The sequence below is a fragment of the Phyllobates terribilis genome, unplaced genomic scaffold (genome assembly GCF_046119375.1).
Source record: "Phyllobates terribilis strain yellow unplaced genomic scaffold, ASM4611937v1 Scaffold_2__4_contigs__length_985480577, whole genome shotgun sequence".
Lineage (NCBI taxonomy): Eukaryota > Metazoa > Chordata > Amphibia > Anura > Dendrobatidae > Phyllobates > Phyllobates terribilis.
In genome coordinates this window covers 89,206,704-89,232,753 of record NW_027362762.1, presented here as the reverse complement: position 1 = coordinate 89,232,753, position 26,050 = coordinate 89,206,704, and the positions used below count along the sequence as shown (strand labels likewise).

The 26,050-nt window shown below is 42.1% G+C and overlaps 1 protein-coding gene across 5 annotated transcripts in view; it reads left to right on the top strand.

The window, feature by feature from the left end:
- The window catches only part of ALKBH8 (alkB homolog 8, tRNA methyltransferase), a 69,500-nt gene that overhangs the window by 7,069 nt on the left and 36,381 nt on the right, over window positions 1-26,050 (top strand). For all 5 annotated transcript variants that reach the window (XM_073662194.1, XM_073662193.1, XM_073662192.1 and 2 more), the window contains exons 7-11: window positions 1,494-1,564; window positions 11,591-11,697; window positions 17,436-17,587; window positions 18,567-18,826; window positions 24,148-24,297. In XM_073662194.1, the coding sequence (XP_073518295.1) occupies window positions 1,494-1,564; window positions 11,591-11,697; window positions 17,436-17,587; window positions 18,567-18,826; window positions 24,148-24,297 (740 nt within the window). The remainder of the gene's footprint in view (window positions 1-1,493; window positions 1,565-11,590; window positions 11,698-17,435; window positions 17,588-18,566; window positions 18,827-24,147; window positions 24,298-26,050) is intronic.

Genomic DNA, 26,050 nt, shown 5'->3' with positions numbered 1-26,050 from the left:
ATCGTAATTTCTAGAAAATGCAATAAAATCCTTGTTTCTGTTTTTTTCCTGCTGCATGTGAATGGGATGTGGACAAATCAGCAGTCAAATTACAACATAATTTGCTGCCATAGATGTACAAGCATCCATGTATGATAGAGAAGCCTATAGGATCAAAGAAAGGGAATGCTTGTGTATATGAAGGGTTAATGTATATACTTATGTTCATTTGGTTAAGGTTTGGACAATTTTTTTCTTTTTTGGCTGTTGTAATCGGGTTTCGTTAAGAATTCTGCACCGTTTGCCGTCTATAGACTGTTCGGCACTATTTTTTTTTCAGACTCTTGAATGGATTAACCAAGAACCTATCAGTGAGTCCTTGTGGCAGTCCAATGGGAGAGTTTCTAATTCTTATATTAACTTTTTTTTTTTTTTTTTGAGCTTCTTAAAGCTGTTTTTATGACCACAGACCACATGTGCAGAGAAGCAAAGACCAAACAGTGCAATTTTTTTAAATTAAACCCAAACCAAAAAATAAGGATTTTTAGTCACAAATACCTGCATTAAAGTAAGAAAAAAAACAAGTGTCCAAAAGCGGACAGCCCCAATGAATGTAGAACAGTACAAAATCGCCACATTTCCTTTATTTGTGGGCGACTTCGGTGTGGAAAATTACAAGGTCCTTCGCGATTTTGTCTTTTGACAAGGAAATATTGAAATCACAGTTAATGTCGCACTTATGATGCAAATCATGGTCGCCGCTGTGGAGGTTGAGGATGTGAATTACACAAGTGACCCACCGTGAGAAATCTCCGATTGTCGTCACTAAATAGCTGACCCCACATCTCCTTCAATTAGCGGATCTACAGGATTCTTAAGTGTTTGGTTTCCCTGCAGCGCTACCACAGGGGGAATAAGGCATTACACACTGGCCATTCATATTAATGAGATTGTGTACTACGTGAGAGGTCCTCCAGGGCGGGAGACGCTCTTTGACTGCTGTACACCGTGGACAGGAGATGAGGATCCTGAACACCCCTTTTATACTCTGGTAACCCTTTTACTAATAGATCTCTGAGCTAAACCTGGCAGACCGTCCCTGATGGAAACTTTGGTTAGGCCATAATGGGGTACGAGATATAATCGGAGGTAATCTATGAGGTGCGTCTGTACTTGGCAACGCTCCTTAGACGTGTTCCCTCCTGTAATAAATCATTGCATCTGCAGAGTAGCTAAACGAGCTCACATGACGGGGACAGAATTAACCTATCAAGGGGTTCTCCGCCGCTGCCCATTATCAAATTTGATGGGGAGCAGCACTGACTACATTGCAAGCACAATACGTGCCATACACAACGATCAGCCCTGCATCATCAGTGCCGCTCACCTCCAGACACAGTGCTGCCGGAGGACCCCGCTAACCATTATAGTTGTGTTGTTTGCTTGTCATTGTAGTGTAAGACCTTGTTGTACCATGTAACGGAAGATCCGGCTCTGTCCTCGCTGTCTTCTAGGTATTCCACCACATATCGATACCCATTCTGCATTTGAAGATGAAATCACCTCTTTGAGCTTGGGGTCAGAGGTAACCATTTATCAGCATTTCTTTCATATATTCAGAATCTCAGATTCTTTCCTTAGATTATCTATTTGTGTACGTCAGATACCTCCCCTAAAAGCAGACTGTGGAGTTATCGCTTATGGGACATCCCTTTAATAATAATAATAATAATAAAAATAATCATAATATTATATTAGTGAGCGCTCATATTCTGTACAGTGACACTCCCTCCCATCCTTACTGTTATCTCAGAGTGCCCCTGTGGGGACTTTCTACAACTGGCCATCTTATGTTAAGCCCTCCCCTGAAGGTACACCTGATAAATCGGTAACTATCCCAAAATCTGTACTGTCGGCTGATCATTCTAGTAGCTCCAAAACAACACTTTAGTTTCTTCCTTTTCATCTTTCAAGAAGCAAAACTTTTCAAGAGGGTTTGATTTTTTTGTTTTTTTTGCAGGACAGGTTGTACTTTTGAATGACACCATTCATTTTACTATATAATGTACTGAAAAATGGGGGGGGGACCTACGTGGTGTGAAATAGGAAAAATTCTAATTCCTCCATGATTTTTTTTTTTTTTTCTTTTTACTTTGTGAGGAGGAAGGTGGTTTTCTTTTCAATGTGCGGTAAAAACGACCTGGAAAAATTATCCACGTTAGTACAATTGCGACAACAAACTTATACATACAGTATATATATTTTTTTATTTTACTGCCTTTAAAAATGCAGATCCGTAATCCTGTTTTTTTTTTTTGCATGGTGAGCTGTAGTTTTTATTGGCACCTCTTTGGGGTACATACACCTTTTTGATTATTTTTTATTTCATTTTCTTTGGAAGAAGCTAGGCGGCCAAAAGAACACACGATAATGTTTTTTTAATTTTTACACTTATCATATGGATTAAATAATCTTAGATTTTGAAAAATTAAACTTTTATAGATACCAGATGTCGTGCTTTTTTTTTTTTTAATTTTCTGAATTGAAAAAAAGGGTAATTTAGGGGTGTGTTTTTTTTTTATTTTTATGAACTTTAAAAAAGAAAAAAAAATTGTTTCCTTTTCAGATTTTCTTTTCCTGATATGTATAGTTCATTGAGAAAAAAAAAAACAACAAAACAGACAAACTGTGTTTTAGGGCTTGTTACACATTGCATTTCTGTCGCACGTTTTTTGCCGCTGAGAAAATGCTGCATTTTACAGTAACCACAAAGGGAATTAGATTCCTGATGTCTCCTGCTCATGGTGGTAATTTTTTTTTCCTCACAAACTGGAACCTTCAAAGCGTTTTATCAGCAGCATTTCAATGTTTTCATCGTTTTTTGCAATGTTTTTCGTCATTCAAATGAAAAAAAAAAAAAAAAAAACGCAAGTAAAAATGCATGAATGCATGCAAATATGCATGTATTTTGTGCTGCCGTTTTCTTCTCACGCCAACACTGACCATGTTCACACATGGCGTTTTTCCATCTTTTTTATTCAAATTAAAAGCTGCTTTTTCCTTTATCAGCAAAAGGTATGCTGAAATCTCATGCAAATCACACATGCAATCCGCCTGAAAAAGCAGCAAAAATGCATCTATTTGCTGCTGTTTATTTGCAGTGGTTTTACTTCTAACCATGTGTTCCATGTGTGAACATACCTTCTGTTTTTAGCAGCACATAAATCTTTTAACGAACGTGGGCACATACCCTTACTCACCCTCCCCAGGTCCAGTGCTGAGTCTCCGCTGCTCCAGGGCCTGTTTTTTGTCCGCTGCTGTGACGTCACTTCAGTAGAGCTGCAGCTAATCCTTGACCTCTGCAGCTCTGAGCGGCTTCTGCTGTCTACATGGGCTGAGCTCGCTGAATGTCTGCAGAGATGTTGAAGTGACAGCAGAGCTGCGGACAATAACAAACACAAGGAGCAGCAGCGGAGACTCAGCACCGGACCCGGGGAGAGTGTGTAAGGAACTGTTTGTTTTTTTTACAATGAACTGTACAAATAAGGAAAAGATTTCTTAAAGGAAACAGTAGGTCGAGCGCGACCAAATAACTGTATTCTCAGCGAGTGTCTGGTAGGTCAACAGGCGATCACTCTCAAGACACCAAGTTGTGTGCTGTAAGAGGTCCATTGGCATTGTGCCATTTCTGCCCGGGGATTCGGAGGGATATGTTCCCATTTTACATCCTCTAGATGGGTGACCTGAGAAAAGTCTGCGAACGGAGGGGAGGGATTTAAGTGAGAACTCCAGTACTTTAAGGTCAGGTATATCTAGAGCGGAGAAAATATCTAACCACATTGGAAGAGCAGTAGTTACTCTCTGATCCAAGGGAATGTGTAAGTATTTGTGGACAAAGGCAATCTGACTCGGGGAGTTGATGGGTTAACATGTGGCGCCCCAGGATTAGAGGTACTGTAGTAAGCCAAAAAATGGAGAGTGATTGTAGGATTCTGGTCTCACAGTTCTTGTTTTTTTTTTTTTTGTGTGCAAGTCTTTCATGGTGGCTAGAGAATGAAGCCCCTGTTTAATCAGGGCACAGAGAATGTGGTCTCCTTAACCATTTTGGAAGGCCGGGGAAATTTACAGGGATACAATGGGATCAAAGGATTAACAAGAACAAATTTTCCGCAAATTTTTTTTCCAGATAGACACAAGTAAGGAGTTTTCTTTTGCAGAGGGTGTAAGGGAAGTATGGTTTGTCTGCAGGAGATCCGTTAGCAATTCTGATGGGGAGCAAAGTTTGCTCCGCCTTGGTATCCGTGTGATGTGAAGACTTCTGCATCAAGTTCCTTATGATTCTCAACTGAGTTGTCAGATTTAATTCACAGATATTGGGAAAGTTCAATCCACCATTCAATATTTGTTTGCTGTAGAATTTTCCAATCCTTTGTGTCCCCAGACAAACATTTAGGTAAAGGTGATCAATTCTACATTCATATTTGGGACATAAATAGAAAGTATGCGTCTCCCGGACACACAGAAGTTTCAGGATTAAGCATGGCAGTGACAAGGTGTTCAGGAGACTACTGTAGAAACCCCACCGGCTCACCACGATCTCCTGAACCGTCTCCGTACACCAGCATCCCACCCCCGCTGTACATTTTAGTTGTCAGCAGTGGGTATAGTGTTTGTTTGTATGCAGTAAACCTAATGGAAAAACAATCTGATGTAATTGGGAACAGTTTTATCCAAACTCTTAACTTTTTCTATCGCTCTTGTTTATTTTATTTTATTTTTTTTAAATTTTGCACTTGGTTTAAAGTTGAAATTAATTTCTGTGCCCCATCACATCCATTGCTTGTTCCCGGGGTGTGAACGTGAAATTATGTTTGTGTTTGTCGGCTAATTTAAATAATTGGGAAATAATACTCTGCTAAGATACACAGAGAAAGTGGCAAAGATAAATACCATTTCTTCATTTTCTCCCATTTATAATTGCCAAGCTAATTAACTTTCATCAGAATCACAAAATTACTTCTCTAACTGCTTCATAGAGTGGAGAATTAAAGGGACCAAGATGATGTCTGGGTTCTTCTGTTTCTTCTGGAGAATACTATGTGCAGTTCAAGGGCAGAGACGATAAATAGGATTATCTAAAGATGGCCATAACCTTGCAGCATGCCGCCATCAAGAGTGAAAACTCCTGAACCCCCAAATAGTGCAAGCAAACATTGCACACACTCGGAGCAGCACATACTTTGGGAAGTGAGCGGTGTCAATCAAAAGAAGGGGAAAGTCCCCAACATACAAAATGAGGGGGCGTAACGGTGCATTGAGTTCTTGGCTATGCCAAGAGTGCACTAAAGTCTCCTCATTTACATTCAAATTAATGTTCTTTTCTCAGACAGGGTACCACTAGTACCGTGCTGGTATGATTGTTATGGGGGCTAAGAGTCACACAAAGTGAGGTAAAGACTAAGTGCACAACAACAGCAAGAGGGGGAGGAAGCCCAAACACTAGGGAAAGAGGGAGTGGAGACCCCCTAGGCAGATCTGACAACACCCTGACTCCCCTACCGTCCCTAAATAGGTTCTGCACCTATCGCCAAGCAGGAAACCTAAACCCTGACTGTCCCTAGCGATAGGCCCTAGATAAGGAGGGGATAGGGTGAGCACTAGTCAGCCCCCACTGCAACTAAAGACAAACAGGTAGACTGACAAGGGAAAATGCTTAGCTTGAGAAGACACCAGAGAGACCATGCCAACTATCCTCCAAGGGAACTCCAAGAAGACACTAGCCGACTACTAGTACTTCAAGCCTGGACAGAGGAAAATAGAGCTATCACTGGCGACTCTTTGGAGAGACTGAAGGTATTTAAACATCCTGAAAGGGTGTGTCAATTAGCAGCAGGAGGTGGAGGTCACTGCTAGGTCCTAGAGGGAGAAAGATATCACTACACTACAGAGATGAAAAGATCAAGAAGGTGCCTGCAGAGCCAAGTGCAATGACCTTCTACAGCTTGATCCAGAACAACTGTCACACCTGATACACCCGTGATACTAAGTCCTTTATATCACTCTATAGCTCATATAAAATGCATTTTGAGGGTGACTAACTCCCTTTTAAGGGGTTAAGATAGTTTTCCCAGAATCGGCACATATTCACTGACTCGAAGGACGGTCAAGCTTGTGCACTGCTTCTCCAAAGTCTGTTGATCTGCTGGAGATGGAGATGTCTGTACAGGGCTACTCCGTCAGTGCCATAGACTTTGCATGTAGCGGGAACGCACATGCTCAACTGATCCTCCATTTAAATGGGGGCATGTGATCCCCTTTCTTGTGATTTGTGGGGGTCCCCAGCAATAAGACACTTTTCTTCTAGATAGGTGACTATTGGTTTTAGTCTGCAGCCCCAGCTATAAGTACGTCCAGGCCATGACATCCTGGGAGCCGTACAAGGCCGCTGGTCGTAGAGCGCTACTACAGAGACACAAGAATAATATTCCGCTTATGTACAATATGCAACACAAGGAGCCATTTATTTTTTCTTTTTTGGAAGTGCTTTTCTCGCCATCCCTCCCTGTCAAGTAGACGATGCAGATAAGTAAGATTTAGTGCTGCTAAGAGCAAAAACAGAAATGATCCTTGGGCGGATTTGTAGCCTTTGTCAGCAATAACGATCCCATATGGACAGCGGAGGAGGCTTGGTGCCACCCGTACAGCCGCCAGCCACAAAAAGTCGACAAACTCTTGGAAATTGGGTTCTGGAGATGATTCAGGTTTCACTCCTTTGACGTACATATGTCCAAATATCACCTCAAGGCACCACCTGTGAGGGCAGACAGAACCTCATAAATAATGTAGTAGCCAGATCTGTACAAAGCACTTGTGCGATATTCATAAGTGCAGACGCTGGCTGTGCTCCTCGTGTCTGACTGTCTGGTTTTTGGAAGGGGAGAAGCTGAACACCTCATTTTAGTACAAAGAAGAAAGGACCCGTCAGTCACCAAAACATGACCCGTTTGCCTCAAACCCTCTCTGTATTGAGAGGGCATCTGTCCCCTGACCAAGCCCATGGCCACTATTAGTCTCTTAACTCTTTTAGAATAGTTTCTGTATTTCCCATTTACTATAAGGGTTTATTTACAGGTGAGAGAAAATGTCAGTTTGAAAAAAAAAACAAAAAAAACACAAGATATGGCCTTTAAGATGTGAATATGACCTAATGGATAGTGGCTGTAGCTGCATTTTGTTGATGTACCATAAATGTCTTCGGCGGTGGTTGACAACCAGGCTTGTATTGTGACAGCCATGGCTGATCTGTGGGCCCATGACGTGCGGGCTCGTGGGCCCATGACGTGCGGGCTCGTGGGCCCATGACGTGCGGGCTCGTGGGCCCATGTGTTGTTCTCGGCTCTCTTTGTACTATGTCTAAACAGCTATGAAGAGAAGGTCTCCCGATGGTGACTTTCGTGAGTAGCACCACAAAGGAGAGCAGATCTGGATGCACATATACCGGCCTTGGGGGTTGAGCGAGAAATTATAGTAATTTGGAAATAGGATGTTACTGCCAACCAGAAGAGGTGCTTGAAGCTGGATGGAATAGAGTAGGGGGCGTGCTTGTGGCAGCCCAGGGGTCTGGTTACCACAGTAATAGAAATATTACGTCTGAGAGCAGGTGGGAGGTTTCCTGGTCAGGAGCCCTTAAACATGCAACACCTCCTGTCCCAGGCCAGATAGGGGAGGAACCTGCCCTATATAAACTGGATCTGGGGCGGGGTTAGTTAGACAGAGCCTGGAGTGAAGTTCCAGACAGAGGGCGAGAAACAGCTAGAAGCTCTGTAGGAGCAGGAGCTGAGTGCCAGGGACTGGAAGCAGATATTGCTCGTCCTGGCTGAAGAGACTACGACCAGACAACGGAGTCCGAGGCTGTGGCAAGGATCTTTAAGTCCAGCAGCAGAAACCAGCCGGCAGGGGATTCCAGGTCCTCTGGCCATAGAAGCCCGGAGGCTCAGTCACAAGGAAGGGACCAGCACCGCCATCGAGGAGCGGAGGCTATCAGAAGGCCCCAAGTCACCAGCCATACGGGTGAGCACCACACGGTATACTCAGGGACGTGGGCTACTTTCACTCGCTTACAGCAAGGTAGCCAGGAAGAGTGCAGATAGACGGGGAGGCCTACAACTCCACCTGGCCAGGGGAACTCCTGCTTGCTCGCAGACTGACCAGGCCCCTTATGCTAGCCAGTACTCCCGGGAGGGTCTGCCTTAATATCATCAGTAAAGACCCTGAACTGCACTGCAAAGTCTCTGAGTCGTTCCTGCTTTCTCACCGCATACAGCACTACTAGTACTGGGACGCCCGCGCACCATCACTCCCATCATCCGCATTCCCTGCCCTGAGGCCATACTCTTCCCGTGGGGAGTTATCCCATCTTTAGCTGCGCACACCACACCAGCCTCAGCGGACTGCCTCGCAGCGGCGGTACACCCTGACCGCAATCCACGGGTGGCGTAGTCAGACATTAAACCACAAAAACCCTATAAAGACTGCCACTGGTTTGACCACCCTGAGCCACGGGATCGGGTCGCCGCCACGGAGACTACAACCCCCGGAGACCTGGCTCCGGGTAACCCACACGCGTGCACACATGGCCCAGGGGGCGCGTCATGCTTGATGCGAAAATACTAAATGGGGGTAAGGTGGAAAACCCTGGATGGAATTTTACTGTCTCAGTTGGACTTCTGTGCGAAAGCTTTGGCTGTCATTATACTGTTATGGGGGTATTGGGCGTCACTTCTTTGAGGGTGATGAGAAAAGGATATGAATACTTGGGGGTCTGGATGTGGCTTGCAGACCTCTCTGAGATGAATGTGGCTCTCTAGCTATGAATGTTTGCAGACCACTGCCTTAGAAGTTGCCGTTTTATGTCGATGGCAGCATCTAAACAGTTTGAAAGAGCTGAGAAGCTGCTATAGGCCCATTGGTGCCCCACAACATGATTGCAAGGGGCAGCTGGGGGCCTAACACAGGCCTTCTGGTATCACATAGGTAAGTGCTTGTGATCTCCTAGTGAGACGTAAAAAAAAATTCCTGACTTCACGGTTGCGCCTTTTGGTCTGAACTGAGCGCTCGCCCCGGCTGCTAGCTGAGACTGCTTTGCCTCTGCGGCGTGGTAGAAGCAGCAGAGGGGAGTGCACCTGACCAGAGCCAGCAATCCAGCCAGCTTCAGAGCAGGATATTACAAAATTAAAAAATCCCTCCATTTCATGCAACCCGAGATGATTTTTTAATAAAAGGTCAATTGAAAAAAAGTTGCTTCTTTTTACAAGCAATTTTGTAATTTTGCATATTTAAGAACTAAGACGATCCCTTTAAATGCTTAAGTGCCAGAGATGATAATTAGGGATGAGCGAGTATACTCGCTTTAAAAATAAATAAATAAGGGCTTCCCTATATTGTTGTGTCCGGCCAGGTACAAATAGCATCTGGGGGTTGGGGGCAGCCCGTTCCTGCCTGCTGTACCTGGCTGGCGTACAAAAATATGGCGAAGCCCATGTCAAAATTTTTGGGAAAGAATAATTAAAAAATAAATAATAATAATTTAGGGACTGCATCTTTATTAGCCCCTCAAGTGGAGGGGTTAATAAAGATGCAGTCCCTAAATGTGTTTTTTTTTTTTTTTAATGAATTTTTCACCAAAAATTTGACGTGGCCTTCGCCATATTTTTGTGTCCAGCCAGGTACAGCAGGCAGGAACGGGCTGCCCCCAACCCCCAGATGCTATTTGTACCTGGCTGGAAACAAAAATACAGGGAAGCCCTTTTTTTAATTATCTCATGAATTTCATGAAATAATAAAAAAAAATTTGACGTGGGGCTTCGCCCTATTTTTGTGTCCAGCCAGGTACAACTAAGCACAGCTGGGGGCTTTCTGGGCCCCCCCCCCCCCAGCTGCAAATTGCAGTCCGCAGCCACCCCAGAAAATGGCGCGTTCATAGAAGCGCCATCTTCTGGCGCTGTACCCAACTCATCCAGGGCCCTGGTGCGGTGGCTCACTGGGTAATAAAGGGCTTAGGGCCAGCTTGGTATTATCAGCTGGCCCTAAGCCCGAAATTCATGGGGTCACGCCAATATAAGACATGACCACCATGAATTTCTAAGTGAAATATTAAAAAAAAAAAAAAACACAACACAAGAGAAATAAATCATTCTCCCATTTCAGCCTTTTTCTCAGCCCCCAGACCGCTTTCTAGGCTCCAGCAGACAAGGCTTACTCGCATTTCCCATTGACTTACATTGGACTCGCTACTCCTAACAAGTACCTGAGTATTGGGACCTACTCGTTACGAGTATAGCGAGTCCGATTATTTCACTACTCGCTCATCCCTAATAATAATACATCTTGGGTTATAATAAATCTTGAGTCTTGTAAAACCTGTCATTCAGAGGGCGAGGTGGGGGATAGTATAGAAGTCTTTACAGTGATTGTATGGGAAGGGTTGGGGGTCTGCAAATCGCATCCGGAAGAAAGATCGCAGCCGTTCTGTGTTTTCCAGTGACCCCCACAGCAGGGGGCAACAAAGGAAGTTTTTTTTGTCTCATCACCCCTCTTGTAAAAAAAAAAAGTGTTTTTTTTGATTGTGACAATTAGAAACGGGAGAATGGTTTGTCTACTAAGGCTGTGTTCACACGCAGTGTTTTTTTTTATTTATGCAAATAAGAAGCTACGTTTTACAGTATCAGCAAAAGCTATGAGATTTCAGAAATCTCAAGCATACTTGTTTTTTTTTTTTTCCGGACTGAATTTGAGAACTGCAGCTTTTTTAAAATCTGCAGCCACTCACTGGTGTAGATGGTACCTGACCGCATATCCCAATAATTATCATTATAGCGCCATTTAGTCCATTGCGCTTTAGTTACGTTGGCAGCCATATTAACAAAGATTGGGGCCGGCAGCGGAGAGCTGCAGCCGGGAAGCACATCTGATTCTGGTGTTCTCTCTCCTCTTAGAGTTCTACGAACTAAAAAATTAATAGTAAATAAATATGGACAATAATAATTAACAGGAACCTATCACTTTAAAATAACGCTATTAATCCGCCGCACTGGGAGCCCCACTGCCAGAAGGAAATGAACTTTATTCCTCCTGGCAGCATTTGTCATAGGGGTGGGACGGCATGGTTTCAGTCACCGCTCAGTGCATAGTGAGCAGCGACTATATCCACGCCCCCGGCACTGACTGACAGCCGGTTGTAATGCTGAGCTGCTGTCAGTCAGTGACAAGGGCGCGGTTACAGCTGCTGCTCGCTATACGCAGAGTGGTAACTGAACCCGCGCTGGCCCACCCCTATGAATGAACACTGCCGGGAGAAATAAAGTTAATTTCCTCCCGGCAGTGGGGCTCTCAGCCCGGTGGTTGCATGGTGTCAGAACACTGTTAACCCCATATCTGCAGGTTAATAGCGTTATTTTACATGTCAGGTTCCCTTTAAATGACTGTCGGTTCTAAAAAAACACTTTATTCTTCACTATATTTATATTTTATATATTTATATTATATTTATTTTTTTTAAATCAAATAAAAATACGACATGAGAGCTCAACCGAGGATCGGTATTTTTCTGCAGATTGTGATGGACTTCAGACACCCGGATGGCACCAGCGTCCCAGTGATGGTGCCGCAGCGCAGTCTGCTGGTGATGAGTGGAGAAGCTAGATATCTGTGGACACATGGGTATGTATGCCGAAATGTTTGATGTGTTGAGTGTCACACTGTCACTATAGACATATACTGTATCTATAGATATATACGAATATTGTGCGGCACAGTGCAATTAATGCGCACGCCTAAAAATGTGCGCTACTTAGGTAGCGGCCTTGATCACAAGTGTTTATAAGGAACCTGTCGCCATGAAAATGCAGAGCGATCTGCAGGCAGCTTGTTATAGACAGTGCCTAAAAATTACTCCTTTAAAGCAAAAAAGAAATACTTTATAAAATTTGATATAGTTACATTTGTGGATTGTTGGAGTACAAACAAATATATGCATAATTACTTTAAAAAAATGGTTCCAAGCACCCCTCCTCTCTGAAGCCGCACTGACAGGTGCATTAGTATAGTTAGCGGTATCATGAGAAAGAAGACGGAGGAGAACGCGCCAAGCTAATGTGTCGCCTATTTCCTACTAATGACCCATCTGGAGAAAATACATTACATTTTATACATATTATATACTTCAGATAGAAATGGGTATTAGGTCTCCATCTAGTGGCCAAAGAGAGTGCATACTACAACAAGTAGGCAGATTCATATAATCCACATATCATAAAGTGCATGTGCTAAATCAAAAAGGCCACTACAAAGAGTGTTAAAGGCTGATCCTAATGATCAGATGCTCCAGTACCTCAAACAAGCATGTATATTAACAATAAGGTGCAAGTGCATGAAAACAGGTAGGTAGAGGAACAGGGAGCATCAGACCAGAAGGTAACGGTTATTCAGCCAACATTACATATTGCAGAGGACAAGAAAAGACCTTTCCCTATTTACCACCTATAAGCCCTTTAACGCACGTTTCGCAGAATGCTTCATCGGAGAGCAAGGCAGTGCACAATATTTAAATGATCAGACAGCCAATCTAGTTGGGCATCACTTTAAAGGGGTTTTCCCACAAACAAAAAATGATTTTAATCAATAGATCCTGGAATAATAATAACTTCCACAATTGGATGTGATTAAATAAAATGTTCCTGTGCTGAGATAATCTTATAAATGTGCCCCTGCTGTGTACTGTGTAATGGCTGTGTCTGACCGTACAGGTACATGGTCTGATCATACCACAGCTCCTGGGCAGGGGAGAACGCAAGAGATTATACAGACAGGACAGTTGGGGATCACAGCTGATTCTTTTTGTGAGGTAAAACTTTTCACTGTCTTTTTTTAAACAATGTTTTACTTCAAAGAAATAATCAGCTGTGATCCCCTGCTGTCCTGTCTGTATATTCTCTTTTCCTTCCTCCCTGCCCAGGAGCTGTGGTATGACCAGACCATTCACGGTCAGACACAGCCATTACACAGTACACAGCAGGGGACATTTATAAGATTATCTCAGCACAGGAACATTTTATTTAAACACATCCAATTGTGGAAGTTATTATTATTCCAAGATCTATTGATTAAAATTACCTTCTGTTCGTGGGAAAACCCCTTTAAGTCACATTATAATATCTGTATAAGACAACCAGATTGGTTGTCAGATGCGACCTAGTTAGTTAAGAAGCTCATAAGGGTATAACACCTAATGTGCGGCCGAGGACAGGCAATGTCAGCACGCTGCGCACTCACGCCAGCCGCATTCAGACACTGCTCGCTCTAGGATTCGAGCACTGGCAATCAGAAGCAGAGGAAGGGCCCCAATATAGAAATGAGGAGGCGTAACGGTGCGCCAAACCCTTGGCCACACCAAGGGTGCACTGAAACTCCTCATTTGCATATGAATTAAAAATGATTTTCTCAGGCACTGTACCAATAATAGGTACAGTGGTAGTATGGTTTTTTTAGGGTCTAATTCCCCTACAAAACTTTATGGCCCATTTAAAATGCATTTTGGGTGTGACTGACTCCCTTAAACCGATTCACAACATGCTCCGTATATGTATGACGCAAGGCGTGTCTCCCCCTTTGATGCGGACTCCGGATCTGATCAGCTGTCATGTGCTCCTAACAGGCACGGGTGGAATCTCTGTTAACATGTTAAATGCTGCTGTCAATCTCCGACAGCGACATTTAACATGGCCGCACCTGAAGCGTGTCACTAATTCCGCCCATGTCGCATGACCACGGGTCGCCGATGGGTTGGCATGACAACCCAGCAGTCGGCGCTCATAGCAAGTGAGCATTTTTGCTACACACAGCAGGGCTGAATGCCTGCTGTATGTAGCACAGACGATTGGATGATTGCAGCTTCTAGTCTCCCATGGACTATTGAAGCATGTGAAAAGTAAAAAAAATAATAATTTTTTAAAAAATATAAAAGTTCAATTCACCCCCCTTTCGCTCCAGTTAAAGAAAATCCAAAATACACATATTTGGTATCGCCTCGTTCAAATCGCCCGATCTATCAATATAAAAAAAGAATTAATTAAACGGCGTAACGAGAAGAAAATCAAAACGCCTTTATTTCGTGTTTTTGGTCGCTGCAACATTTCAATAAAACGCAATAAGAGTCGATCAAAACATTGTATGTACCCCAAAATGGTATCAATAAAAACGTCAGCTCAGGTACAAAAAATAAGCCCTCACCAGTCCCCAGATCCCTAAAAAATGGAGACTGTACAGGTCTCGGAGAATGGCGACTTTTTTTTTTTAACAAGATTTGGATTTTTTTTCACCATTTAAATAACAAAGAACCTATACATGTTTGGTATCTACAAACTCGTAATGACCTGGAGGATCATAATGGCTGGTCAGTTTTCGCATCCAGTGAACGTGGTAAAAAAAAAATAACTGTGGAATTGCAATTTTTTTTTTTTTTTTTGCAATTTCACCGCACTTGGAATTTTTTTTTCCCGTTTTCCAGTACATGATATGGTAAAACCAATTGTGTCATTCAAAAGTACAACTCGCCACTTTGCTTTTAAAAAAAAAAAAAAAGCGTACAGGTGCTTCTTATAGCCAGGAGTCCTCCTAGTCCGTTACTCATCTCTCCTGCTGGATGAATAAGTATCTTCAATGCTGATTCTTACAAAAGATGTGGGAATGCCGGACACTATTTAGGACGTTTGCGGAAGGATTTAGCTGGCATTTTTTACCAATGAGTCCAGACTGGCACTTTTTAAAGGTTTATTCCCATCTGTCCTCTTCGGGAGTGCAGCATTCCCCTGCGTCCCAGACTGTGTACCGGGAGCGGTGTGCTCCAGAAGATTGACTGTTCAGATCAGCGGCATGGTTGCTGCAACAGCTTTGGAGGAGCACAGAGACACTAAAGCTGACCAGACAATGCGCTGCACAGATCCGGCCTTCTTTAGGTCAGCGCTTATCGTGCTCTATGGAAAAGAGCTTGTAAGCAGTGAACATGCTCGGCCGCGATGTCAGACTGCAGCAGCCGGTAGCTTAGACTAAGCGCACTACACCTATGTGGATGGAGAGGATTTTTAATAAGATTACAATTGCAAAGTTGCTTTTTTTTTACAGGCACTTTGCATTTTTAACCATCATTGATGTGGAAACGACCTCTCTTTTTTGTTGGGTTCGCTTCAAAACCCTCCTGAAAATGCGCTCACTAATACTCTCAAAAGTATGAACATAAATGCAAATGTTTTAAAAAAACATTTGCTGTTAATAAGTTCAGCCTTTTGAGCGTCTTTTAACCTGCTTTACGTTTTCAAAGACACCAAGTGGTTAAATGGAAACTGTCAGCAGGTTTTGCTATGTAATCTAAGCTATGTACAGCATCATGTAGGGGCAGGGAGACTGATTCCAGCGATGTCACTTGCTTGGTTCTCTGCAGTAGATGTAGCAGTGCTCAGAATGCTGAGCTGTGTATAAACCCGCCCACACCTCTGTGTACACTGTACATTGTCAGCAAGCTGCCAATCGGTGGGGGCAGGGTTACAAATTAGCTGGACTGGCTTGCACATGAGACCTAGTTCTCAAGTGATAATCTCCTGCTGATAAAACACTGATTGTATTGAAACTACAGCACACAGACTAATAAGTAACACGTCTCTGGAATCAGGGTCTCTGCCCCCACACACTGCTGCTCTCAGATTACATAGCAAAAACCTGCTTACATATTCCATTTAAAAGAAGTGACCTGACCATTCTTCAGGCATTTTCCTCTGTAAAGACACTCTATACTTTTCAAGGGGAAGCCTAAATAAAATGGCACCAAAAATCACATAAAATCAAACAAAAAAAAAATAGTGAAACTGACAAAAGAAAAGAAAAAGATAATTTCCACACAAAAAAAACAAAGCCAGTTTTTCCTGATGCATTTCTAGGAAAGCTCAGTGGTTTCTACTCTAAGGGGTAAAATTGGATGGAATTGTTTCTAAATGCACTCCCTAGTCATCTTGACTATTGGTTGACGGTAGAGCTAACTAATGCTGCTTCTATTTACTTTTTGATGGACTTTCTTAATGCATGAGTCACACGGCCATATAACATTGACGAGTATCGTAACGCAATGCTCGGACTGGCCATCGGCTCTACTGATCCGAGCGTGACAGCATGTATTTCTATGCAGCTGTCACGCCTTGGTCGGGAGAGTCGACGGCCAGTCTGAGCATTGCGTTGCGATCCTCGTCAGAGTTGAGGGAAGCTGTCACATTGAAGATGCAGTCTGATTTGTAAGCAGCATGTTATGAAGCAGGAGCAGCACAGCAGATTGACCTACATCTCTGCACCTAATAAATGACCAGCCATGCCTGCCTGCTTACACATATAGGGAAGGCTGTCAATCACCGAGTTGGCTGCCCACTGGACTCCTAATCCCAGCATGAGAAGAGATTTAGATCGATAAAGAGATTTATTCTCAATCTCTTGTTTCACATCTCGTGTCCAAAGACTTACTGATGGGGATAGTGATGATAATGTCTGTAAAACGCTGTGCAATTAATGACACTATATAACTAAGCAAATGAAATATAGGCATATCCAATAATAATGCATTGCAGTTAGTAGCAAAGCACATAAATATCCTTGTGCATACAGCGCCTATACAGAACTGTGTCTCCAAACCCTGTGTAATCTGATTTTACTTCCATGCTCTTTTTCATTTTTTAGCTTATCTAAACCCATGAAGACACACAGTTCTGCGAAACAATAAGATACCCTTAATCCTGGCTTTTTGCAAAACCATTTTTTTTTTTTCCCTTAACAAGGATCACACTTACAGAAGTTTTTTTTTCTTTCTTTTTTTACCAGGCTACTTATTTCAATATAATACTTAAAGGGACTGTCCCACGAACAAAGTACATTTTAATTAATAGATCTTAGGATAGATCTTGTGCACACGTCCATGTTACTCTGTTTTCTTGTGGCTTCTCTCACGGTTCCAGGTTTTGGCCAGATTATGCTCCGCACTTAAGATGCCCATAGAGCAGTGAACATTATACATCCCCTGTGAAGGGTCTTTTCTCTTCGTGGATGACAGGGAAATGACTGTTTTGCTGGAGAATGCGCTGAATACACCACTCATGAGCTTCAGTTCATATCACAAAGTATAGGTTCTCCCAGGAGCCGAGCGTCTCCGAGTCTGGACAGTTCATTAGTTGTTTATGGATATTTCCATTTCATTTCCTTTTCAATAGCAAAAACAATTTTCTTCTCCTCTGAGTGATGTCCGTGACGCCGAGCGGTCGCTCAGAGTCGGCGTATTTCTCCAGCTTTTCACTGTCGCACTCTCGTTCTTGCTGAATCTATTTCAGTCTTATCCGATCTCTGTAATTACTGAACTTTGGTCGTTCCAGCATCACTCCAAGAAAGTTTGATGTTATTCAAATATCGGAAGGAGAGAAGGTGGAAACAGTCAGCAGGAACGCAGGAGAGCTGACTCTAAGTAGGAGGGGTACAAGGACATCTTTTACATTTAGAAAAATAAGACATGGCTCATGTAAATGTGGTAAGTCTTGTGTATAAATGATCTTTTCATATATTTTTTCCTATATTATAGGGGTCATCCTACCAAGACCCAGCCTGTCTGTATACCCTGTTAGGCCGCCATATGCGGTCCTGTGCTCGGGATCTCCTCTTTGAACTAGAATGGAGAGCGGATTTGGCTCTGGCATCATGGAGCTTTTCATGTATTATTTGGATGGCTTTTTTTTGTATGAATGCATTCAATACTTTCTTTCCCGTGTAGCGGGAAAATTCATAGCCAACGGCAAATTTTACTGTCAAAATTAATGGTTTGCTTGAGGTGTAGAACGCCAGACAACACATTTAAGAATTCTATCAAAAGTAAAATAAAAAAAAGTTGTCAAGTTCTTAAGGAGATCACACATATTGGATTAATATTGGCCTAAACTGCTGATTTTTGCCAGACTGGCCAGATATTTAATGTGTATCGGGGTATCTGAACTCTGCCCTCATGGCAAATGTCAAGGCATGTTGGATTACCTTTGATCCTTTATGGCAAATAAACTTGTCACACATCTATGGTGGAGGCTTATTCCCCTCTCCCCAATGAGAACACATGCACACTTACCCTTTTTGAGAAAGCTTTCCAACTCGTCCTTAGATGCCATGGAAAGAAGTATCGGGCTTCTTGGATTTATTTATTTTAGCACGCCTGATTCTTTTTTCTCCTTGGCCTTCATTATCAGAGCAGAGCGGTCATTTAATCCTTTTGCCTCCATTGATAATTAGATTCCTCTGCTGGCCCTGTCCAAGTCTATACAGCGAAGCTGGCGAGTAAGATACAAGTAATGTCAGCCTATTGTGACTACTCGAGTGGCCGTTGTGAAAACTGGAATATTTCAAGGATGCTTTTCAAAAATTATGAAGGATTTAAGTTTTTGATGATACAATTTTTTTTTTTTTTTTTTAATACCCATAAAAAGAAAAAAATAAAACATTCTGCTCTTTTTATATCCATACAGCTTTTCCATTAGTGTGTGATAGCCAGCAAGGCTTAGGGAACAAATCTCCTCCTCGAGTCAGTGACTTGGAGCCCGAGTCCCTGGAGAAGCAATATGTTCATAAGGTCTATGAAGATATCGCTGGCCACTTCAGCAGCACAAGACACTCTCCTTGGCCCAAGGTGGTGGACTTCCTTATGGGTTTATCAGCAGGCTCTCTCGTGGCTGATGTGGGCTGTGGCAACGGCAAATATATTGGGGTCAACAAGAATTTGTACATGGTAAGTAATTCTAAAAAAAAAAATATATATAGTCCATGTTCACTTTAAAGGGAATGTGTCGCCTAGATAGTGCATCATATTATTTTTCCTAATCTTTTATTTTTTGATTGTAGATTTTTTTTTTTGATTATGCTTTTATTATATTCTTGTAGAGAATCAGGAGAAAAAGGGAGTATTGTAGACTAATAAAAACATGTCAGATATGTTGTACACATCCCCCATGATAAAGCGGTGAACAGATACAGCGAAACGCGCGTAGGGGTCCTTGGGTTTACAGGAGGGTAATGGCTCTTTTTATGTACAAGCTTGTGCTATAGGATATGTGATATCTGACTTTGAGTTATTATGCACTGTTCCCAGGCGCTCTCTTAGATAATCATACCATGGTCTCCCTCCTTGATCCATTATATGGTTTACTTCTATTTTGATTGTTATTTGTAATCTCTGGTGACCTCATGTTATATTTTACATGGATATTTTGTGGCTCTGCACTGTGTCACTTTATATGTCTCTTGTCTTTTGCACAATATTTTATGTATTGATTCTTTTAAAATTATTCAAATAAAAAATGTATTTTTAGTCTACAATACTCCCTTTTTCTCCTGATTCTCTATAGTAATAAATGGAGTTAGACTATAGGTAATTTATCCCCTTGATTGCCCTATTATGTGTGTATTGCCAGATCTGGGACTATATTCGTTAATTTTATTATATTATGTAGCAGCTACATGGCCATAAAAAGCAATAGGAGATTTCCATTGACTTGCATGAGGGAGATTTCTAGACAATGCTTTGTGACCCGTGTAGAGAGGGGGCGGAGGTGAATTCTGACATCACCTATCGTCAGTGGTAGATTCTGGGTTATTGATACATGGGTACCCTCTTATATTGTAATCATGCCTGTGATGATAATGAGATTGTAGAGAAGTGAGGAAGTGTCAGTTTACTATGAGGCTCAGTGGTCAGTGTAAACAGCAAGATTTCAGGATTATATATATATATATATATATATATATATATATATATATATATATATATATATATATATATATATATATATATATATATATATTAGTGATATAGAGAGTGTTTAAAATTCAGATTTTTTTTTTTAAAGAAATGTTTTCAGATAATACTTTTAAGATGGATATGAACAATGGGACATTTTCTGATGACACTTTGCCTATGTGGGGTTTGGCAGCAGCATGCCTCCATTTTTCCTATTGCTTGCATATTCCGCACATGTTTATGGTGGAGTCAGTGGAACAAGCTTTCGGCTACAGCAATGTAAAGCTCCCCGATGCTTTGACTGATCTTTCGGCTGGCAGCTATCTCTGCCAGTTTTCCCACACACAGGAGCGCTTGTTTGGCCGAGCACTCCTGTGTTCTCTATGAGAGATCCCCTGCCAGACATGTCAGGCTTAATCTTATCTTCAGGAGAACAAATGAATCTGTACTCCTAAATCAGGCATGCAGCATCAATATTTTCCCCATCAATAAATTGTCCGGGGCTTCCATAAAATGCCGACCAAACCTGTCTATCAGTGTGTTCGGCCGACATTAGTCTAATATGTATGGATGCCTTAAGACGTGTTTACACCTAGCCAATATAAAGGTAAGCTTCTGTTTGACATCTGGCACCCCCACCAATCAGCAGAATGAATTTAGCCCTTCACCTGCACAGTGGTGTTGAGCTGATTTTTAGTAATCTCACTCCAGAGCTGGATTCACAGCTACGCTGCTGAATGCTGCTTTACAATATCTTCCTTGATGCTGTTACTGCTTCTGGACATGTGCTAAATAGAGACAGGAGAGCGGGAATCCCTCAGATCTCTGTGTGCTGTGTATGGAAACACAGCTAGTCTTTACCCACTTGCTCAGGAACAGCTGAAATGTTCAGAAAACTGGTGAAAAATCCAGGATGTAAGTTATAATGGCAAAAAAGTCTTAATCCTCCTGTATACACACAAGAGTTTGTTATAAAAAGTCCTTTAACCCCTTCACAACATCTGCCATACATCTACAAGTCTGGGTGTGTATGGAGCGTAATGTATGTATACATGTGTATATAATCGTAATGATGAGCAGAATCATATTGTGAGGTCGTTGTTAGACAAAATGTACATCGTAAAAACAATTCCCCCAAAAAATTTCACAATTGCCTTTTTTGGTGGTTTTTTTTGCAATTTCTCTCTACTTGAATTTTTTCCCCATTTTTTTCTAGTACATGATGGGGTAAAATGAATGGTGTCATTCAAAAGGACAACTCGTCCTGCTTAAAACAAGCCCTCCTATGTCTACGTGGACAGAAAAATAATGTTATGGCTCTAGGAAGAAGGGGAGGAAAAAATGAAAAGGGGTTAAATGACGCTACGCTTTACTTGCCACCATTGCATCTAGACTAGTGTTTGGCAATCGAACCCCCATGATGATTATATTCTAGGGATACTATGGTGAGAAGTGAGGACCCCAGAGCCTTTCTCTTGAATACTCTTTGGGAAGCGTGGTCTTCCTCTTCTATAAGAACGCTGTTATTTGTCTTCCGGGCTCTGGCAGATTTATTTTCACCCCCTTTATTGGGCCTACGTTTCCTTATCACTTCGCTGCCATTTCAATCCTTTCTTAATAAATAAGACTGATGAGCGGACACGGAAATGAGCGCCACTAACCCGTAATTAACAGTTCCCGTAAACCGTAATTGAGACCCATAACTCAGCCCCCCTCCTTCCCGCTTTGTCATTTTTTTCGCTGCTTTTTTTATGTGGTCCGAGACGAGGACCGAAAGCAAGTCTGAGGCAAAATGTATTTCATGCAATTTAGATGCAAATTCCAAAGTAATCTGCTTTGTTCCCTTCAATTAGTTTACAATTCATTAACATTTCTTGGTGTGTTAAGATCACTCTCAAGGTCACTTTCCTCTCCCTTCTTGTCTCACATAATCAGTACATTTTCCACATGACCGTTTGGTTAAATGCTGCATTCATTTTCTGGCTTTTCTCTTGTAAATAATCTTGACGGCGTCCTGTCCCAAACCCACGGATATTCATTTCTGTTTTGCTCCTTTTAACAGATAATTGTGACGTTTCAAGGTGAATTTGGAGGTCGTTGATTCACGTTATGTCGCTTTTTTTTACCAAATGGAGTATCCATTATGGTATCTGATAAACCAGAGAGTCTGATAATAGGGCACAGTATGAGGCTATACTTTGACCAATGGTTCCCAATAGGGCTGTTCAAATACTCATTTGAACAGCCCTATTGGGAACCATTGGTCAAACTGCTGTCCCCATATGACGTCAGATTTTTCCAGTAAAATAGCCTCATACTGTCTTTTTCACACTGATGGATTGTCTTTCTTAAAAAGAAATCGCAGCGTCCATTAGTGTCTTCCATATGACGTTATTGGGGGGGGTGCCAATGGGTTGCCATGACAGTCGGGAGTCTGCTGAGGACCTTCGTGCCAGTCATGACTGTTCCCCTGTGAAAGCTAGCCTTATAGCTGGTGTCCACAGGTGACCGTGATTTTCCCTATACGTAGAAGTGCTATATAAATCAAAATGCCAGAATTATGTTTTTTGGCCTCCAAAATGTTGCAATAACAGGCGATCAAAACATCATATCTATCCCAAAATGCTATCAGTAAATACGTCAGCTCAGGGCCTAAAAAATAAGCCCTCACACAGCCCCAGATCCCAAAAAATGAAAATATTATGGGTCTCGGAAAATTTCGAAACAAGCAAAAAAAAAATGTACTTTACAAATTTCCCCAAAAAAAACAATTGTGGAATTGCACTTTTTTTTTTTTTTTTTTTTTACAATTTCAATGCACTTGGATTTTTTTCCTCGCTTTTCAATGCATTACTTGGTAAAATGAATGGTGTCATTCAAAAGTACAACTCATTCTCCAAAAAAACAAGCCCTCATACGACTATATGGAAGGAAAAATTAAAAAGATATGCCCCTTGGAAGAAGGGGAGGAAAAAACGGAAATTGTCTGCAGCGTGATGGGGTTAATTACATTAGAATTTCAGGATCTTTCCTTATTGAGGCTACTCTTCCCGTACATGTGCTACTTGCCTAATTATAAGGTACTGTAAGATGGCCGCCGGACAGGTCCTTGAGGGGAGATACTGTATGTATCATTGAAGTTGGTAGCTTCGGTGATGTAAGCCTGGAAAAGCAGACTCCAGCACTTATAGTGCTGAGAAAGTTAATAGGGCGTATCAGGGCCGGGTTAACGAGCAGTCAGATAAATGGGTGGGACTGGCTGCTCACATCTCTCCACCCTGGGGGCGTGGTATGGCAAATAAAATGTAGACCAGTTGTCTCATTCAGGGTCTGTGTGTGGAGGTGTGCAGACCACCAGTGTTGTTTGCCTTTGCTAAGGACTCAAGAACTGGACACTAATCCAAGTGAGTGAACCCGCATTACTCTATCGATTATTTACTTTGTGTTTTCACTTTGTGCAAGATAGTCTTTTAGTTTGGTTTCCTGAGCGGTTTATGAAGTCTTAATAAACCAGCCTGGACATTTTACTGAAACTGCTTCCTGTGCCTACCTCAAACGCAACCGAGTGAGTAGAAACTCTACAATACACCTATATTTTATAGGGCACTCGTGCTGGTGTTCAGCAGCCAATCAGAACAAGCAGAGCTGTCATTTAATATGTGGCGGAGGAACAGAATAGGAGCCGGAGCTGGTGGTTAGACAAGACGTGTTTCCAATCTCCTGCAAGCTGCAATTCCTAATTCTACCTCCGATTTAGGCCTCCTTAATTCAGAGATTAGTGATTTTTCTCGCATCCATAAAAACTGATTTTTCAGTAATGTTTTGGATCAGATTCTCATCAGCATTTGCTCAGTGTCTCATCAGTGATTTTCTAGTGTCCCCAAAAAAAATACAAATTTGCAAAGTTTCTCTTATCGATTTACAATGTTAAATAATCTGTGGGCTTTCCGTGATTTTCGAGGAACCTTAGAATTGTATGGGTAAGGTTGATCCGTCACTAGGATCAAAAGTGAACCTTTCTTCTGGATTTTTTTTTGTGGCCATACAGTTTGCAAAAAATATGAACACAGATAGAACTTGGACATGAAAAATGAGACGTTAAATGGTACAAAAAAAAAAAAAAACAACCTGCCAACACTTACAGGTGTATAAATTGTATAAATGTACAAATCCTTTGAATAAGTGAGAATAAAGAAAATCAATCTGCGCTGGTGTATCCTTCTCTGGGTTCTCTATTGTACCATGGCTGTCACCTCTGCTGTGATGTGACTCTGTCTCCTGTGGATTATAACGCTGTTGTTTTCTCTCCCCAGATCGGTTGTGACCGCAGTAAGAACCTTGTGGACATTTGTGGAGAAAGACAATTTGAGGCCTGCGTGTGTGACGCCTTGTCTGTTCCTTTCAGAAGCGGCTCCTTTGACGCATGCATCTCCATTGCTGTTATCCACCACTTTGCCACAGAGGTATGGAGGATGAGTGTGCGCGCTTCAATCAGCTTTGAAGAGTTCAAAATATCGTGCTGTCTGTCAGGACATTTCACCATCTATTAGGAGAAGAGGGCTGATACCGGGAGCAGCCGATCAATCATGTACCCCCCCCCGGTTCATAATTCTAATAGACATGAATGGAGAACATGGTACACTTAATTGTTGGTGGTCAAGAGACCTTTGCTCACACCCCAGAGATGGAACCTACAACTGTCAGATATTTATGGCATAAAGTCATTTTCAGAAGCTATAATAGGGCAGTTCATGTTAATAAAGGGGATCTCCACACCAGCCAGTATAGAATCACTACAAATGGCAGGCCTGTCTCTGAATGTTTATATAGTGCATTGTGAAAGTATTTGGACCCCTTGAACTTTTCTACCTTTTGCCACATTTCTGGCTTCAAACATAAAGATATAAAGTTCTAATTTTTTTGGGAAGAATCAACAACAAGTGGGACACAATCATGAAGTGGAACGAAATTTATTGGATATTTTAAACTTTTTTAACAAATTAAAAACTGAAAAGTGAGGCGTACAATATTATTCAGCCTCTTTACTTTCAGTGCAGCACTCACTCCAGAAGTTCAGTGAGGATCTCTGAATGATCCAATGTTATCCTAAATGACTGGTAATGATAAATAGAATCCACCTGTGTGTAATCAAGTCTCCGTATAAATGCACCTGCTCTGCGATAGTCTCAGGGTTCTGTTTCAAGTGCAGAGAGCATCATGAAGACCAAGGAACACACCAGGCAGGTCCGAGATACTGTTGTGGCGAAGTTTAAAGTTGGATTTGGATACAAAAAGATTTCCCAAGTTTTAAACATCTCAAGGAGCACTGTGCAAGCAATCATATTGAAATGGAAGGAGTATCGGACCACTGCAAATCTACCAAGACCCGACCGTCCCTCTAAACTTTCATCTCGAACAAGGAGAAGACTGATCAGAGATGCAGCCAAAAGGCCCATGATCACTCTGGATGAACTGCAGAGATCTACAGCTGAGGTGGGAGAGTCTGTCCATAGGACAACAATCAGTCGTACTCTGCACAAATCTGGCCTTTATGGAAGAGTGGCAAGAAGAAAGCCATTTCTTAAAGATATCCATAAAGTCTCATTTGAAGTTTGCCACAAGCCACCTGGGAGACACACCAAACATGTTAAATAAGGTGCTCTGGTCAGATGAAACCAAAATCAAACTTTTGGCCACAATGCAAAACGATATGTTTGGCGTAAAAGCAACACAGCTCATCACCCTCCAAACACCATCCCCACTGTCAAACATGGTGGTGGCAGCATCATGGTTTGGGCCTGCTTTTCTTCAGCAGGGACATGGAAGATGGTTAAAATTGATGGGAAGATGGACGGAGCCAAATACAGAACCATTCTGGAAGAAAACCTGTTGGAGTCTGCAAAAGACCTGAGACTGGGACGGAGATTTATCTTCCAACAAGACAATGATCCCAAACATAAAGTAAAATCTACAATGGAATGGTTCAAAAATTGGTTAGAATGGCCAAGTCAAAGTCCAGACCTGAATCCAATCGAGAATCTGTGGAAAGAGCTGAAAACTGCTGTTCACAAATGCTCTCCATCCAACCTCAATGAGCTCAAGCTGTTTTGCAAGGAAGAATGGGCAAGAATTTCAGCCTCTCGATGTGCGAAACTGATAGAGACATACCCCAAGAGACTTGCAGCTGTAATCGCAGCAAAAGGTGGCGCTACAAAG